This window comes from Danio aesculapii, chromosome 8 (genome assembly GCF_903798145.1).
Source record: "Danio aesculapii chromosome 8, fDanAes4.1, whole genome shotgun sequence".
Classification (NCBI taxonomy): domain Eukaryota; kingdom Metazoa; phylum Chordata; class Actinopteri; order Cypriniformes; family Danionidae; genus Danio; species Danio aesculapii.
The window spans coordinates 13175533-13194013 of record NC_079442.1 but is presented as its reverse complement, the minus strand read 5'-3'; the positions used below and the strand labels follow the sequence as shown (position 1 = coordinate 13194013).

At 34.2% G+C, this 18481-nt stretch overlaps 2 protein-coding genes across 2 annotated transcripts in view; one reads left to right on the top strand and one right to left on the bottom strand.

Moving 5' to 3' along the window:
* The window catches only part of mtor (mechanistic target of rapamycin kinase), a 269916-nt gene that overhangs the window by 98150 nt on the left and 153285 nt on the right, over positions 1-18481 (top strand). The window lies entirely within an intron of this gene.
* Positions 9859-12909, bottom strand: angptl7 (angiopoietin-like 7). Its single transcript, XM_056463246.1, has 5 exons — positions 12387-12909; positions 11077-11177; positions 10803-10997; positions 10519-10714; positions 9859-10434 (listed from the first exon to the last, which is right to left on the bottom strand). The coding sequence occupies exons 1-5, from the start codon at positions 12739-12741 to the stop codon at positions 10265-10267; spliced, it is 1017 nt and encodes a 338-aa protein (XP_056319221.1). The 5' UTR covers positions 12742-12909; the 3' UTR covers positions 9859-10264.

Below are 18481 nucleotides of genomic sequence, written 5' to 3'. Positions count from 1 at the left end.
AGTTCTTGTCACGTGACTCGAGGTGCACTTGTGGAATTCTGAAAAGTTTCGAAGTTTTCAACTAGGTGTGCCTGGAATGCGTGAGCGTGTCACGTCGCTCACAATGTGCGCATGGAAGCCACGTGCCACCATTGGAAATAATGAACATGTGCGCGCAAAAGACCTGATATGAGAACGGCCCCTAATTGTGCGTTCACATCAGACATGGATGAAGCATTATGCGCAAGGAAATTACATTTTAAGTCTATGCAAAGACACGATAGACATCCTGCTTCATGGTTTGTGTGAATGAGGCTGTGCAAATGATGCGATTCGAGTGTATAACATGGCACGAATTTAACGTTCTGGGCGTTTGACGTTTGAGTTTAAAAATCTAAACTTTGGCGAAAATTCACAGAGCGTTAACCAATCAGGAGCTTGCTCTAGTAGCAGCTATCATCCAGGCACAGCTCCTGGAAGAGTTAGTGATACCAAGCTCTCTAAAGGATCTGATGAACCATACGGCGCCAAACAAATCTACACCGTTAGCTAGGGGCCGATTACACTGAACACGTTTCTACGTTACAGAAACGCAAAGCACACCACATTGTGCTTTTTTATGTCTCTAGGCAATTACTGAATCAGCTACATATTGTGCACGAGTGTTGCTGTTGTTATACAGTAATTGTAATATTTAATTATAATGTGATATTAAGGATTTGTGAAATCATACAGGTTTGAATAACTTGAAACAGCGAACACTAGTCTCTCCTCCATCTTTAAAAGTCTCTATAGTCGTCTTGACAACAAACGCTGCTGTCACCTCAACGGAAACCCCGCCTCTGCTTTCATTTGATTAGAGAATGAAAAAGACGTAAAATTTGCATTCAGTGTGATCACCCCCTACTCTTTCAACAAAATATGGCATTTTGCAATGAAACTGGAGTAATTATGCATTTGTTATTTGTGCAGTTGTTTATTAATGAAGCGAATTTCATGCACGAATGAAGCGAACAAAATGGTAAATCGTTTAATTATGCATGAATAGCTCAATTTGCTTGCGCTAGGCACATTCGATGTGAACACCCCAGCTGGATCAAACACAATGTTTATTTTTCTTTTGTGCAGTTCACTTTCTTTTCCCTTTTTGCAAGTTAACCAGAATTTGTGGTAAAATCAGCTATTTATTGGACAGAAATGCTTGTGCTCCTGTGGTGTGTTTTCTGCAGTGCAGCCATCAGTTGCTCTGTCCAAAGAACCGCCACTGACAAACTCTTGTTGTAGCTCTAAGGGTCGGTTTGCATGTCATGTCCTTATTTCAAATCTACATGAGCTTAAATGTCGTTGGGTAATGTTAATGTGTATTATTCACATTTCAGTTATAAAGGTATGCCAGTTGCCTCAAACAAAACTGTCATGCCATCATAAAGCCACTTTTAAGATCTGTTTTCTTTAAAATCAGCGATCTTAACTGCCTGATTGTGATACGATATGAAGCGGATCTCACACCAGACAAGAACAATTAAATTCCATTCCACACCATGTCTATAAAATATGGAAATTTATTTTACCACAGTATTTTCAGTGGAATTTCTGTGCTCGCCTGCTGCTCCTGATGACACTCATGAAAACACTTGCTGTGCATATAGTGCATTAAAACTTGTGTCAGAGCTAGAGCGTAGTTTGTGGTGCTTCATTGGAAAGCTCGGCTGATTGACAGGTGTTCATATCAAACTGCCGTGTCCTGATAACTTAAAGTGGTGCAGGGTTTTGTATGTGTTGTGTCAAGGCTGGATCATATTTATGAACTGTACCATAGTTGGTTTAGAAGCAGATCAAGACCCAGGGTTACCACAGGTTTTGGAAACTCAGAGAATTTTGTAGATTTTTTTTTTAAATGTCTGGTAATTTTGTTATTAATTTTACATTTTACTTTCCATTTATCAAAATGGTATTTTTCCATAAAAAATTTTTTTATCATGTTGTTATTCTTTTTATTAGGTGCCATGAATGGTCGCTGACTGAATTTAAAATTTACCTAATTAGCTTGCAATCTAATTGCTGTTAAGTTCTGTAATTTTTTTTGCCTCTGCAACCGATATTTAGTCATATATTTGAGCCTCTTTGAATTAAATAAGGCAATTCAATCTAACTTCCAGTCTAGCTTAGCTTTGGCCTCCAAAACTCTAAAAAACAGAATGTAATTTGAAAACATGCAATTAAAGCTATATTATTATTTTTGTATGCTCAGTGCTCATTATAGGTAATGGAAAATCAGCTTTTTAGTCTGTGAAAGCAAAGTCCCTTTAGGGCAAGTCAATTCACTTGATGGCCATCTTTAAAATGCCTCTTGGGCAGTATGCTTAGACATTCTGTTTGAAAGGGGAAAAATCAAATTCTCCAAAGCTTACTATTACATTACTTATTTGGAATTACCAATAGAATTAAACAACAACTGTTTCTAAACGTTTGAATCAAACAAAATCTTTTTTTTTCATGTTGCCCTAGCTAATGGGCATACAAACTCGAAATAAACAAGATCACGACACCAACCTCATTTATGGCCATACACATTATCATTTTCTAAATAATGCTTCATCAGATCGTGTTGCTCCTCTGAAGTAATTTAAAACTTGGTCTTGATGGCGAATCTCCTCCAGAAATGAAGTTTACAAGTTTGTGGGAGTTTGAGTAGTTGCTGTCATGGGATGTGGTTTGAGAGGACAGACTGTACCTTGTGTTTGTTTCTTGCAGATTACAAAACCAAAAAAAAAAAATCATTCATTTAAAAGAAGAGATTTCAAGCTTTATGTGGACATATTTCTTATGTCTACGAAGCAAGTATTCGCTGTGATTCCATTATGTTTGTTGACCACAAAAATTGTCATAAAAGCACATGTCTGGTTCTCCCCTGGGGAATCGTCAGTCTGTAGCGATCGATGATTGGCTTCTGTACTAGTAGACGGGACTTCATTTGCCATATTGACCGTTACACTTTTCCCCATTCAAAACTATCAGAGTGACATGTCCTGTGTATTCTATAGTGTTTGGTGAAAGTCAGAGATTTTGACAGTTGGCTTACAGTGGGAACCCTGGAGACCACCTCTTCAGCTTGGTCTCGGTCCATTTGCTTGGTGCACACTTGTGACCGATTACTTTATTCACATCTGCCAGAATGATCTGCACTTACCAAGGGGTAAAACAAATGAAAGTTTGATTTAATAGAACCAAGCAAACAAGTGTGTAAATAGACTCTTAGTTTTAGAATGTAAAAAATTGTGTTTTACTAGGATAAACAACAAAGCTTCTAAAGATAATTGTAAACTGTATCTCCATTTTTACAATCATGCAATTGAGCAGTTATGCATTTCTCAAAATAAACCTTGCTCAACCAAACTTGTGAACAAAGTTGGCTAACAGTGCTTTTGAGAAATGCAGCTCAGAATGGCTTGAAATGAACTATGGGAAAAGAACATTGCCACCCACTACATTAAATGATTACGTTCCTGTAGTTTTATTTTTTATTTTCCTGTAACAATGGATCTTTTTACAGCATGAATTGTTGTCTGAATTCATTTATTAAAGGGTCTGTGTATTTAGTCTTTTACAGACATCACAGGACATGGTAGTCATCATTAGGGCTTTAGTCTCCAAAGCTAGATTTTGTCTAATGAGCTTTTATCATCCAAAGATCCTGAAATTTAATTGGATTGAACTAAATTATCTGTTTTTTAATTACCCCTATATATCTGCATATCGTGTGATTAAGAAGTCACCTTGCAAGTTTGCAAGTATATCCTATATATTGCGGTTTTCAAAGTATGAGCACCAAACCATGACTTCCATCTCAAGTTTCGTTCAGTGTAATGCATTGATTGCTTATTTTGGGATGTATTCAGGTTTGGTTTTAAACGTGGTCTGTGAATTACTGGAAGGCACATTGGGATTTGAGTTTCCTCTGATTTCCTCTATAAAGGTTTAAGTACAATGTCCTTCACAGAATCACCAGAAATCCTTTTTGCTTTTGCAAACTGTGCAAAGTTTAGAGAAAAAAATGCATAAAAGAAATCTTTAAAAGAAAGTTGATGTGAAAGTTCCTGATGTCTTGAGATCTTTTTTGGAGGTCTTGATCTTGGTAAATGTGCATCTCAATCTAAGATGATCAACTATTTATTTCAAGACCTCATCTGAATATCAATAAACTGTAGGCACATAGCTTGGTTTATTTACTGAAAAAACCCAGACGTAAATCAGAGGGCTGTTGTATAAAACTGAAGGGCTTTATTCTGCGATAACAACCGCCTGGATGTACTTTATCCTGTTTATTACACAGCTAATTGTCACAAAATGGAAAAATTAGACACAAAACATTTTCTGACCTGTAATAGTTGATTAATTATTTAATAGAACCTAAAACTGTCAGAAAGTACAGCTGGATGGAGCATACACTAACCTGTATATTCAGTCACAAAATGGCACCAAAGAGGTTAATTGTTATTACAAAAGCGTGAGAGTGTGCTTGGACGGAAAGTCAGATGATGTTTGTTGATAGATATTTGTGTCTATGAGAGACAGTCCATATTGTCTACAGTGTTTACCTACTGTTAGATATGATAATGGACATTTTCTTTGTTGCTGATTAATCACAGGAGACAGTAAATCTTCAAATCCATTCATCTTTATTTCTATAGCGCTTTAACTATTTTGTCTATTTGACATAATAGATTGTATCAAAGCAGCTTAACATAGAAGTTCTAGTAAATTGAAACAGGGTCAATCCAGTTTTTAGAGTTGAAGTTCAGTTTAGTTTTGTTCAGTTCAGTGTGGTTTAAATTCCACTGCTGAAAGTCCAAAGACTGAAGAGCAAATACATCGATGCGCAGCTCCACAAGTCCCAAACCAAGCAAGCCAGTGTCAACTGTGGCAAGGAACAAACTTCACCAATTGACGAAAGTGAAGGAAAAAACCTTGAGAGAAACCAGGCTCAGTTATGCACGACCATTTCTCCTCTGGCCAAACTGCAGTCTAGGCGTCGGGGGCTGGAGAAAGCTGAACGTCCATTGTGGAAAAGCTGCAGCTATAAGTAGGTCACTGGCGGGTGTTCAGGCTGGCCCATAGGATCAATGCAGAGACTCGTCTGTCACTGGGGTCTTTCAGGAATCAGTCTCACCACTCCACTCTTTCATGACCACATCAGCATCTGCTTAGGATACGGCCTGATCCAGGATTATGGTGACCTTGGGAAAAGGAAAAACAGACTAACATAAGCGTAGATGCCATTCGCATTATGTCTCTTGGGAAGTGTTCCCGCCTCTGGTTTTACTTATTAAAGCAGCCTAACGATCCATTAGAAGATTTGGATGTCAAAAGCATTAGTGTTTTATGCGAATGCTAATGCAAAGAGATGTGTCTTTAGTGTTAAACTGACAGAGTGTGTCTGCCTCCTGAACTGTGCTAGGAAGGTTGTTCCAGAGTTTAGGTGCCAGTTGATTTTGATATTCTGGCAATAATCACTTTCCATTAATGCGCTTCTTGATCTAATGGGGATATTAGTGGTCCAAGAGGATTCTGTATCGTTTTAATATTGTTGGTGATTCTGTGGCTTAGAATGCGCATTTGTGTGTATTCCAGTGTTTGTCATTGTTTGTTACTCAATTTGATCCTCCCTGACAAAAAATGCGTCTCTGAATGAAAAAAAAAGGCGTATTCTCATGGAATTTCAAATAAACTTTGAAGACCAAGCCAATCTTTTGGCCTGGTGCTAATTGAGATTCTTAGGTCATGGATATTGTTTAGTCTTGTTTGTTTTATTGTCATTATAGTATTCTTTTTGTGTGGGAAAGAACAAAGATGTTCAGAAAGTCGGAGAATGTTAGTGGAAAAGTCTAATTAGTTTTTGATGACTTGCGGTCAGTCTTGATTATTTTGCTTGTCAGATCAAAAGACCATTATAGGATGATAAGGTGGAACTCTGAGTCTTATTCACTATGCATGAGTATTCGCAACATTTGAGATTTAAACCAATTGTGATTGACAAAAAAAATGTTATATTAAAGTTGTTCTAAATTTTCAAAATAATGTAAGAACAACACACACTCTGGGTAAACTTATAATTATGTTAAGATTATATTGTAAGTTATGCTATATATTAAAATGCAATAGAGTATAAGTTTTATACTAAAATACACACACCTCCTCTCTCTCAAACCATGGTTTGCTCTGTAGAGTATCGAAAAAAGTAGAGCTTAAAGGGGCTAATAATTTTGACCTTAAAATGATTATTTAAAAATTTAAAACTGCTTTTATTCAAGCCAAAATAAAACAAATAAGACTTTCTCCAGAAGACAAAATATTATCAGACATAATGTGAAAATGTCCTTGCTCTGTAAGCATCATTTGGGAAAAAAATAAATAAATAAAAATTAAAACAATTCAAAGGAGGGCTAATAATTCTGACTTCAAATGTAAATATGTATACTATAGACAACATTATTAGCCTCTTCATGTGAAATGTATTTATTAAGCGCTATAAAATAGCCAATTGAAAAAAAATTATTTAAACCGGGGTGATCATTTTGACCTTAAAAAAATGAAAATATAATAATCTAAATAAAATAAAATAAAATAATATATAATCCATTTATATTAAAACAGCTTTTTATTCCAGCTATTCCAACTAAAAGAAACAAAATTTTCCCATGAAGAAAACTTATTATGGGAAAAACTGTGTCAATTCCCCTTGCTCTGTTAAACATATAATAAAAATTTTATAACATATTTGTTAGATTTTATCCTAAAATGAATAGAATAGTGTATATCTATAGTATTTGTCTATCATTTCATCATATACAGTGCAGATTTGCAAATATACAGATAAATATAAATAAAATTATAGAAATTATATTATTCAAAAATTATCTAAATAAATATAGAAGGGATTTAATGAGAACATGTGGCATACCAAGGCAACTTGTGTGAAAAACCCTTAAATGAAGATGGCTGGGTGTACAAATTACTAATGTTGTGCAACATCCACTCTTTTTGAACACTTCAAATTGACTTTAAAACAAGGTTTTAAAAAAAGTTCACATGTGTATGCACGTGTCACATGTTGTGAATTAATTGTCAATTGACGTTTTTTTTTCTCATCAGATTTTCTTCTGTTTATATATATTTGGAATCATTTTAGCAATTATTAGTGAAATAGTCCTATTGTCTCCTGAAAATAAAATAAAAGTTAAGGACTGTATTGCTGTTTAATTATTCCTGAAAGGCTAATAAATACCTCACAAGGGTTCTAGTGGTCTGCAAAGACAATTATAGTAAATGTTTTATTTTCATTCAAACTAATTTGCTCATTGCTTTGGTGCATTGCCATTTTTTCCCCATGCATGATGATGAGGATCACATTTGATTAGCATTTAATGGTGCTTTCTGTTCAACAATAATATTTGAGTATTTACAAGAGCATTTTCTCACAATTTCTACTTGACTGCTTCTTAGGGGAGTCTTCAAGCATTAAACCCCTTAGCTTGTGAAATCGAAAAGTTCAGTGTTTTATGAAGAAATCCATTACTGGAATCAGTAAATTTAATAATAAATTTAAAGGCATAGCTCGCCCAAAACTGAACATTTAGTCATCATTTAGTCATCATCTTTGCTTGTCACAAAGCTGTTTGGCTTACTTCTGTTTTTGTCTGCAAAATATCTTCTTTAGTGTTCAACAGAATAAAGAGGGTGAGTAAATAGTAAACAATGAGTAAAAAAACAAAAACAATGCATTTATGAAGTGTACTTCACACAGGTGAGTGGGTTTGACAAACCACCTGTAGAAACACAGTTTTTTTTTTTTTTTTTTTTTTTGCAGAATGCCTCTTCAATTGTTTATTGATTTTGAAAAAAGCATCTGCTAAATGACTAAATGTAAATTTTTAGGTAAACTATCTCTTTAAGTATAGATGTTATGTGGAGTCTTAAATGGTAGAAATAAGAGTTTTGAGACACACAGTGTGTCCACTAGTTTTTTTACAGGAAGTGCTAAAGTGCACAGAAAGGTCATGCAAGGGCTCATAGTTCCTAGAAGTGAAAACTCATCTGGATCTCCCAGAATGCCCTGAGCTAACAAGCTAAAGTGAGCATGTGGAATGTACTCACGTTGACCCAGGTTTGGGGTATTTGTTTAAGGAATGGATGTTTTTTTTTTTGATAATTTAATAATAACTCTATTCGCTTTTTGGGGTTAGGTTTAATTGTCTGTTTCTACAGTTAAAGTATGTTGCATTTGTTTTGTTTAAAGTGTGTATTGAGAAATGCAAATCTGAAGCTTGACTTAAAAAATTAAATCGCAAATTGAATCAAAATGTTGGTCCGAAAAATTAGATATTTTTGTCAAATCGCACAACCTTTTTGGCTTTCATTAAGCAGCTTTATGAAAACACAACATAAATCCATGTTGGAGTTTTTCAAGTGCAGTATTTACAGACAAAGCATTGAATTACCTATTAAAACGCATGCACACACACACACACACACACACACACACACACACACACATAAAATAAGTACATATTATAATACAAAAACAAGCAAACAAATCCAAATGCAGGCATCTATGTTTATATTGTGTCACAAAATTGCAACAAATTTAAGCTGTTGTTTGATCATTTTCAGATACAAAACTTAATGGAATAAATGTGTGTGTTATATTTTTTTGAATACATTCAGGTCATTTTAACAAAACCATGATCATATTGATAACCATGATTATTTTCACTATAATAATCACTATAATAATCACTTTAATGTCACTATAATAATGATATGACATTTTCATATTAATACATATCTATTCTTTACTGATATATAAAGTGCTTGGACTGTTTAATTTTAATGGTAATAGTTGTTTGCCTGTGTACAGTGCCTGACAAAAGTCAGTTGTAAGATCAACAAATAATAACTTAAGTTCTAGTTGATCATTTGGAAAAGTGGCAAGGAGATCATTTTTTTAGATAAATCATGAGTTGAACTGCATCTCAATCATCACAAATACTGCAGAAGACCGATTGGAAACAGCATGGACCCAAAATTCTCACAGAAATCAGTCAAATCAAGGAAAAATTATGGTTTGGGGATACATTCAGTATGGGGGCGTGTGAGAGATCAAGACATTTGTGCTGCCCATTACATTACAAACCATAGGAGAGGGCAAATTCTTCAGCAGGATAGCGCTCCTTCCCATACTTCAGCCTCCACATCAAAGTTCCTGAAAGCAAAGAAGGTCAAGGTTCTCCAGTGGCCAGCCCAGTCACCAGACATGAACATTATTGAGCATGTCTGGGGTAAAATGAAAGAGGAGGCATTGAAGATGAATCCAAACAATCTTGATGAACTCAATCTTGATGAGTCCTGTAAAAACGCTTTCTTTGCCATTCCAGATGACTTTATTAATAAGTGATTTGAGTCATTCCAGAGATGAATGGATGCAGTCCTCCAAGCTCATGGGAGTCATACACAATATTCATTCTTTATATTCTATACTGTACATTATTTCTGTTAAGTGACAAGACTTTTGTCTAAGCAAAGTCAGACCTTACTGTCCTAATAAAATAATTAAAAATCAAGGCATGATCATATTATATGTTGGTAAAATATGTGTAATCTAGAGGCCTTTGCCTTTCGTATAAGCCACTTGTGATACCAAATGATCAACTTATTATAAAGTCAAGTTATTTAGTTCTTAAAACTTGGATAGGGGACAAGACTTTTGTCAGGTAGTGTAAGAGAATCACATAAGTAATTCTTAATGATGTTTCAGAGTGTTGTGTATGTTTTGTGTCATTCATAACAAGAGCATACACATATCATTTAGACGAATCATAGTTTTTTCTTAAAAATACATTTTATTAACCATTCAATATTTTACTTTTTACAGAGTTATATTTACTCTACCAGTGAATTTCTCTGACTTGTAATAAGTCGCAATCTAGCAAACCAGAACATCACAATTGAATCTTTTGCTGTTTTTTCCCCTTTGTGCTTTATGATCATGTGCATAACAAATCCTCTGGAAAAGGCTAAAGAAAATATAAACAAATATTTACGAGATAAATACCTTGTATAAAATGCAATTTACAATCAAACATCGTTTATCACATAATCCAGTCTTACAACACTCTGTTATACAGACGCATTCCCCCTGAAATAGTTGACCATTTTAAGATTTATACTGTGTTGATCCATTGATACCCAGGTTTAGTGGTGCCCAAGATTCGTTTTTATCAAGTCTTTATGGTACAAAGGTCTGGGGCCGGATCTTCATCTCCACCCGTTTCAATGAGTAATTGGGTCCATGCCATCCATACCAAGAGATGCCATCAGGATTTTTGGTATGTGACCCATAGCGGTGAAACACACCATTCAGGTTGGAGTCAGTGCAGCAGTTATACCAGTATCCACCTGGAAAGGAAAGCCATTAATATTAAGTCACAAAATTCAGTTCTACTGAAAACTCTTGTTTGTTTGGTTTCAATTTTATTTTACCTTGGCGAAGTTGTGCACAGTTGTCCAGACACTTGTCGTTATCTTTGTTCTTCGTGCTGAAATTAGTATTATTGTGGTAGCGCAGGGAATCTCCGGCGTTTCCACTGTAGTTGGCGATGAGCAGCTTGTAGCTGTTCATTTCATTGCTCAATGTGAAGAAGCCATATTCAGCATAACGCATATCACCCTCCCAGTCCTTAAAAAATGTGCAGAATATTTATTAATGGATTACTATTCAGTAATGAAGATCAAATTAGTTGGTTTATTTGATTGTGCAAACTTGCCTCCATCTCTATTCTCAGCACTGTGGGCTGTCTGGTCATACGGAAGATGTGTTCGTTACCGAGCCAGAAATCACCACGGATTGTGCCAAAACCGTTTTTGTACTGCTTCCAGTCCCGGTTGAAGCTTGTCAGCCCGATCTTGCGTCTCTGAATTACAGTCCAGCCACCACCGTTGTTCTCCATGTCACAGAAAACCTAAAAAAAAAAGCAAAAAGGAATGACTTATGATCTATCAAATTAAAGTATAAAGAGTTGAGCGAGGATTCAAGCTTACGTTGAGTTCAGGTGTTCCAAGGAAGTCGTCTTTCGGTAGTTTGTACTCTCCAGAAATTTTGTAGTTTTTGTTGTAAAGGGATGCACAATCATAGATTGCATCTAAAGGAGAGAGAATTCCAGATTTAGCATCTTAAAATGAATACTTTAACGTTGTATACACCTTCATATCATCTAAAGATGCATTTGCAGTATTGCCATTAACAAATAAGGAACAGATTTTGAACAAACTACTAATTTGGATATTAAGTTACCGCTTCACGACTTGCTTAGTTTAAAACCCTTTTTTTTCTAGAAGACTAATAAGTAGTCTAATAGTGCTTCATAGTTCTTGTGGGCTCAGTGCAAGAAGCACAAATTACCTGCTGTGACTTGGCTACTGTTGTAAAGCCAGACATTCCTACACATGGTAAAACTGTATTATTACCTACTGATTACAGCCAACTGCTTTCCAGACATTTTACAGCTTCTTGGGTACAGCTATGTTAATGGTTTTCAAACTGGAAACGTGTGTGTGTGAGGAAGTCCATGTGCATGCATGAAAGCGTTCTGATGAAACTACACCTTTGTTTTTATTTTCCGCTCCAATTTTCTTGTATGTTGTTACAGTGCATTTACTGTAAGTAGTGTCTTTCACAGTATTTTCAGTCTCTGCATAATGCATCAGGGTAATAGAGCTATTAACTTCCATTCCAAAGTAGACGTCTGTTTACTTCATATCAAGCCACTTGCTTGGAAATACAGCTCACTCTTCATTGTGGAAATCAATGTGTAATTTAGATTTAAAGGAATTTAATTCAGGCCAAAATGACTATTCTGTCATCATTTACTCACTTATTTCAAACCTCTGTTAGTTTATTTCTTCTTTTTGACTTCCATATTATTTGTTTTTCCTACTATTGAAGTCAGTGGTTTTTCCAGCTTTCTTTAAAATATCTTCTTTTGTGTTCCATAGAACAAAGAAATTGATTAAGGTTTGATTTAATTGTGAGTAAATCCTAATTTTTGGGCAAACTATCTCTTTAAGGAGAAAGGCCAGAGTAAATGTAGAGAATATTGTATTTTAGAGTACTACAATAGTCCCCTCTTGAAAATATTTAGGAGAATTTACATCAAGTTTTCTTTTAAGACAACAAAATCATCTTTTTGAATCTGTGGGTTACATTATCCTATGACCTACAGGACAACTTCTGGCACTGTGATGTATGTCGACAGCCAGCATATGTGACCTGTGACCCTTCTAAGTAGAGAAACACATGGTGTGTGCCTGGAAACTAAACTTTCAAGCACACGTTGAGTGTCAGAACTCACCTGAAGTGCTCTGCTGTGGTGCAGACTGGGCGGCCTGAAGCTGCATGATTTCAATCTGATTGTAGATTTCAGAATACTTGCTTTCGGCCTCGGTAACACGGGCCTCTTGCTGCTGGTTAAGCTTCTCCAGCTCCATCATCTGCCGCACCACCTTCAGGAGATCAGACTCCTGCTTCTTGTTTATTTCTTCCAGCATGCTGCTCAGATTGGCTACTTGGACTTTTAGGGAGCGCACCTCATCGCAGCATTGCGCTCCTTTTACTGGTTTGGCTGTTGCCAAGTTCTTCTTGAGAGTACTTTGAGCCATTGCATGACCCAGGATTAGAAGCAGAAGAGTCAACGATGTAGCCGTCATCTTTTTGCTGTTCTTTAGTGTGAAGAAAGTTTGCTTTGAGGAAGACCCAAATCGATCCTAGTGGTGAATGCTCTTCAGATGACACAAGAACAAAGTCTGTAGAATATTTTCCAGACAAGTGTCTCTTCTCTGTTGTTCAGAATCGAATGTCTGCTCAGATGAGGGCCTGCAGTGGATGCGGCTTAAATATCTTTTCACGTGTGCTGTGCCCTCCCCTTTTGCTCAGGCCCACAGTCGCTGACCCCCACTCCCCACCACCTACCAACACTCTCCCCTCCACCTTCTCCCCCTGGCAGAAAATTTTCCTCCGCCTCTTGTCTGGTCCCAGCTATCAACACGTGTGCCATGCACCTCACAACACTTCCATTTTGCTCAAATGGAAATTGTTTGTCAACACACAATTGCACGTGTGATGAAGAAGACTCTTTGTTCTGTTTAGAGTCATTTATTGTGCTCATTTCTTATTAAGATTTTTTTTTCTTAGTGACTTCATCTTGCTGAAGTGGATGACTTGTTAGAGGAAGCTGTGCTTTCTTTTTATTCTTCTCTCAGCCAGCTTGTAATTATTGGAATGGCTTCTAGTTACTAGGAAAAACGCGACTTGCTTTTATTCTACCAGTTAAACTGAAGAGTGAGAAGAGGTTAAAGTGGTAGACCAAAACACAGACCACTTGCTTCCTGCTTGAACTATAATCTGTAATTTGGCTAAAACTTCTGTTTTGTTATGAAGACAAGTCAGTTTGTGTAGGGCTTTAAAATATTTAAAAAGTAACTTTAAAGATAATAATAATACACTAAAATACCAGTATTAATAAAATATTAATATCTTTAAATCTTATTGAGATTTTATTGTAATGAAGTGGAGTATTTCTTCAGACTAAATTTTTATTTTATTAAGTAATAGTAAAAATGTGGGTTCATTCACTTACATTTTTTTACTTAGTCCATGATTTACTCACCTCCAAGACATTCTAGGTGTACAGTATATGGGCCCTACACCCAGTGCAATAAGGCGCAAGACGTGTTTGGCGTGATTTTTTGCTATTTTCAGACCAGCGTGACAGTAATTGTCAAATTTTTGCACCATGTTGTTTAAATAGCAAATCCGTTTGCACCACTTTTGGCCCGTTTCCACTGAGTGGTACTGTACAGTTCGGTTCGGTATGCTTTTATGGTCGTTTCTACTGTCAAAGTGTACCAAAAAGCTAACCGTACCACTTTTTGGCAACACTTTCGAAAGTGTACCTAGCACTAGAAAGACCTGCAGCTGAACGCTTTTGGTTTACAGAGATATTTCACTAGCAGAAGCAGGAGAATGAAAACAAAGGAACCTCCATTTTTAAAAACACAGCGAGACATTACACTGTAATAATATTTAACATATAATAATGAGCCATGGTGGACCCGAGCTCAAACAAACCTTGTCGTTGCCTTGATGAACAGCCACAAAGCCAAGAAGAACAAAATCTACTGTGTCCTGTTGTTGTTTTACGAGCCCGTCTAAAAGTGTGAGCGGTTTCACTTTCTCCTGAGAGCTTGCCGCTCGTCTACGTTATATTTGAAATAACGAACTTCTTGAGCTCATATTAATAACGTGCGCATGATTATTGAAGTGCTTCAGACATCCGATCCTTTCAGAAAGGGATAAACGCGAGAGTGAAGCATGAAAAAACAAAGGAGAAGCCTTTATGTGTTTGATTATTTTATTTTGACATTATTATATTTATATATTAATATATAATTAATAATAATATAATATGTAATACTATTATTATTAAACTTTTTACTGATACAATTCACTTTGTTAATTTAAAATTGTGGTAATGCACTTTTGTTTTACATCTTAAAAATGTAATGAAATTATTAAGTGTGTGGAACATTATGTTATAACATTACGTATGTAAATACGTATTGTTATAACATTACGTATGTATAAATATATATATATATGTATAAATATATATATAAATCTATAAATCTATATATATATATATATATATATATATATATATATATATATATATATATATATATATATATATATATATATATATATATATGTGTATATATATATGTGTATATATATATATATATATATATATATATATATATATATATATATATATATATATATATATATATATATATATATATATATATATATATATATATGTGTATATATATATATATATATACTGTATATATATATATATATATATATATATGTGTATATATATATATATATATATATATATATATATATATATATATATATATATGTGTGTATATATATATATATATATATATATATATATATATATATATATATATATATATATATATATATATATATATATATATATATATATATGTATATATATATATGTATATGTATATATATATATGTATATGTATATATATATATATATATATATATATATATATATATATATATATATATATATGTATATGTATAATATTATAATATATATATTAGTATATTAGTATGTATTACCACAGTGGCTGGAATGAGACAGTTGTTGCCAATTGCCTATAAGCTGTATTAGGTCATTTAGTAAATGCAGTGTTATGTGCAGTAGCAGTCAGTAAACAGTTCTCTACACTCAAAAACAGATTTTTGCTGCTTGTTCAAACAACTTTATTTAAAAATGTGCTGAATCAACACAATTCTTCAGTACATGAAACTGAACAGTTTTATGCTCAATCCATTTAAGTTTGTAAAAACAATCAAGCTAATTGAATCTGTTTGTATTAGGACAACATGAAGGGATCGTGTGAAACCCAGCATTATTTGCAATGTATTGTTTTATGAGCCTTTTTAAAGTTTACGTTCACTTGTTACTATTTAAAAGCTTTTTGCAAAATGAGTTTAATCATTAAAAAATTGCATTTTAACTTGTATTTCTTTTATTTTTAAATGGTTGCAACAGTTTTAGGGAAATTGGTTGCATAAATGGTGATTGGTATTTGGCTGGTACTGATTCTCTGATACCACAGCAGTGGTATCGTGACAACACTAATCACAGGTTTTGTTACCTCCCATTCAGACAACAAAAGAAAACAGATGTCAGCGAGAAGAAAATAAAACACTTACACACTGTAGCAGTAATGATACTCTTAAGAGAGTGTTGGGAAGCTGTTTACGATGTCATACTGCTGTATCTGGTGAAAGTGTGAAGATGAGCCAAATGGCTAAGCGTCCTACTGTAGATTTGATCTTTGTAATCATGGTTTCATCATAGTCTCAAACACTGAAAAAATGACTTTTGCTGCATGTTCAAACTAATTGAATGAATTGGAACAACACAATTCTTAAGCTTTTGACGGACAACTTAATTGTTTTGTTTAAACCACTTACATTTGTAAAATAATTAAGGTAATTAAGTTAACCTAATCGTTTTGTGCTGGTACAACTTGAACAAATTGCTTGAAACCCAGTAGCAACCTTAACCTTAGATTTTAGATTCTATTGCGTGAATATTGTACTGTTATCAATTTCTTTGGAATTTTCATATAAGTGTAGTTTATTTAAATGAAAAAATGTTTCAGAATATATTTTATGCCAGATATGGTTTGTTGACATGATGTTGATGATTTCACACATGACAAAAATCATTTTAAATGCAGTAAATCGTTTTCTTTTCTACTTTTTTTCTACGGTACAGTACTTGGGTTAAAAGTTGAGTCAACTCAAAAAATCTTATATTATTATTATTTTACATAAATTTTTGTCTGTCCTATTGTGTGACTAATTTAAGCACAGTTTAATAAATCACAACTCATGTTAATCAAAAAGAAAATCGTTAATAAATGGCTCAGGCGTAATTTTCATTTAAGTTTTTCAATCATTTTTAGATTTCTAAAAAACAGGAACTTCATACATTTTGTCACTGAGAACCTTGTTTTCTGGTGTGACACTGTATGCTAATTTTAAATCACAAACACATGAATAACTTGTTAATTAGTTGTGAAACCCATGCCTTGCACCGGTAAGATTTTGTCTCTGAATTTTTCACATATTTTAACTTTGTTTTTTTTTTTGGAACCACTATAAAACTGTTACTTTGCGTTGGTCTTTTATTGAAAATGTGCAACAACGACAAAAAAAGATTTAAAATTTCATAAAAATAAATAGCACTTTATGAAGATAAGTGCCCAACAATGAAGATAAATCGCTCTCATGCTACTTGTTAATGATTAGGTTGTGTATATTATATTTATTGAGTTGTTTTTATAAATTTTTGCTGTCACAGCATGTGACATATTTACAGTTGCATATGACAAGATACAGTTCAGAAAAATGTTAAACAAAACTAAAAAAGAACTGACCCCTTATAACTCCAAACTACACAAATATATCTATTTTCTTTTTTAAATATCGTGTTTTACAAAGGATAAAGTTTTTACTGCCTATTTGTCAACTACTCGTACAATATGTAATTTGGGAATGTGCTTGACATCTCAAAGGTGCTATTAGCACAGCTGAAGTCAATGAGAATGTTGTCTGATTGCCATAGGCCACAACCAGACATGCAGATGTTTTTCCAGCTCTCTTGGAAGCTTTAGACAGCTGTGAGACTCCAAGTGTCTGCTAATTAACGTTCTAAAGTAACGCTGAATTGTATTCAGGTTGATGAGCGACATTCATCTTTTAAATTCTACAGCTATCAGAATGTTTACCTCTTTTTTTTTAACAAAAACTGTTGCCAAAGCACTTGTTTGGTTCTTCATTTCTTCAAACAAACTAACATGATTTAATTTATATTACATATATAAATTATTAATAGTAATGATAAATTTAAAAAGCAGATTCTTAATGGAACCTGTAAAAAAAACTATGCATGTTCACAAGTACATTTTATCCATCCGACACGTTTCTACACACTTCCACCTGTTTGCACATTTGCACCAGACACTTTCTTAAAATCACTCCATATATCTAGAGAGAAAAAATCTGAGTGCGCTTCACACAGGTGAGTGGGTTTTATAAACCACCTGTAGAAACACTGGACACTTTACTTAATAGTGTAAAGTTTTTGACTCTTCTGAAGCATACAAATACTATAATATGTTTGCAGATGTTTAAGAAACATATTTGTTTATCTGAAAAACAATGCTAAAGTCAAATATCTTGTTTTGAAAATGTGCATTACATGCCGTTTGTCTTTGTTTTGGTCACTTTAACCCGCCCAATGCCAGTTTAGCCTATTATATTTCAGCACTCTGGGTTTTCTTGGTGGAAAACAGTGTATTGTGTTGTCATTCATTTATGAAGGCTCTCAAAGTATGTGTCGGAGACCGAATACGACCTTTGGTGGATGGTAACAGCCTCCGAAATGAGAGACAGATTCAGAGTTTCACATAAAGTGATTATTAATTAGCAAATAATATACATTTTACAAATGTAAACATTAGGTGAGCAGGTTACATTGTAACCTCATGTTCTAACAACACGCTACGTGACGAGATACGCAGCAATTTGGCAGTTTGCACCAGACAAAACATGACAGAAATTTAAATACAGCCATTCAGAAGCGCAGAATAGTGCACTCACTGCACTCTAGCGGAATGGTAAGGTTTGTATTTAATTAATACATATTAAACCTCTTTAACATTATTAAATGTACATGCTGAATCACTGATATGTGTTTTAGTCACTGTTCTAAAAGTTCAATTTCAAATGGTTTAATTTATTTTCAAGACCTGAGGTGAGGTGATC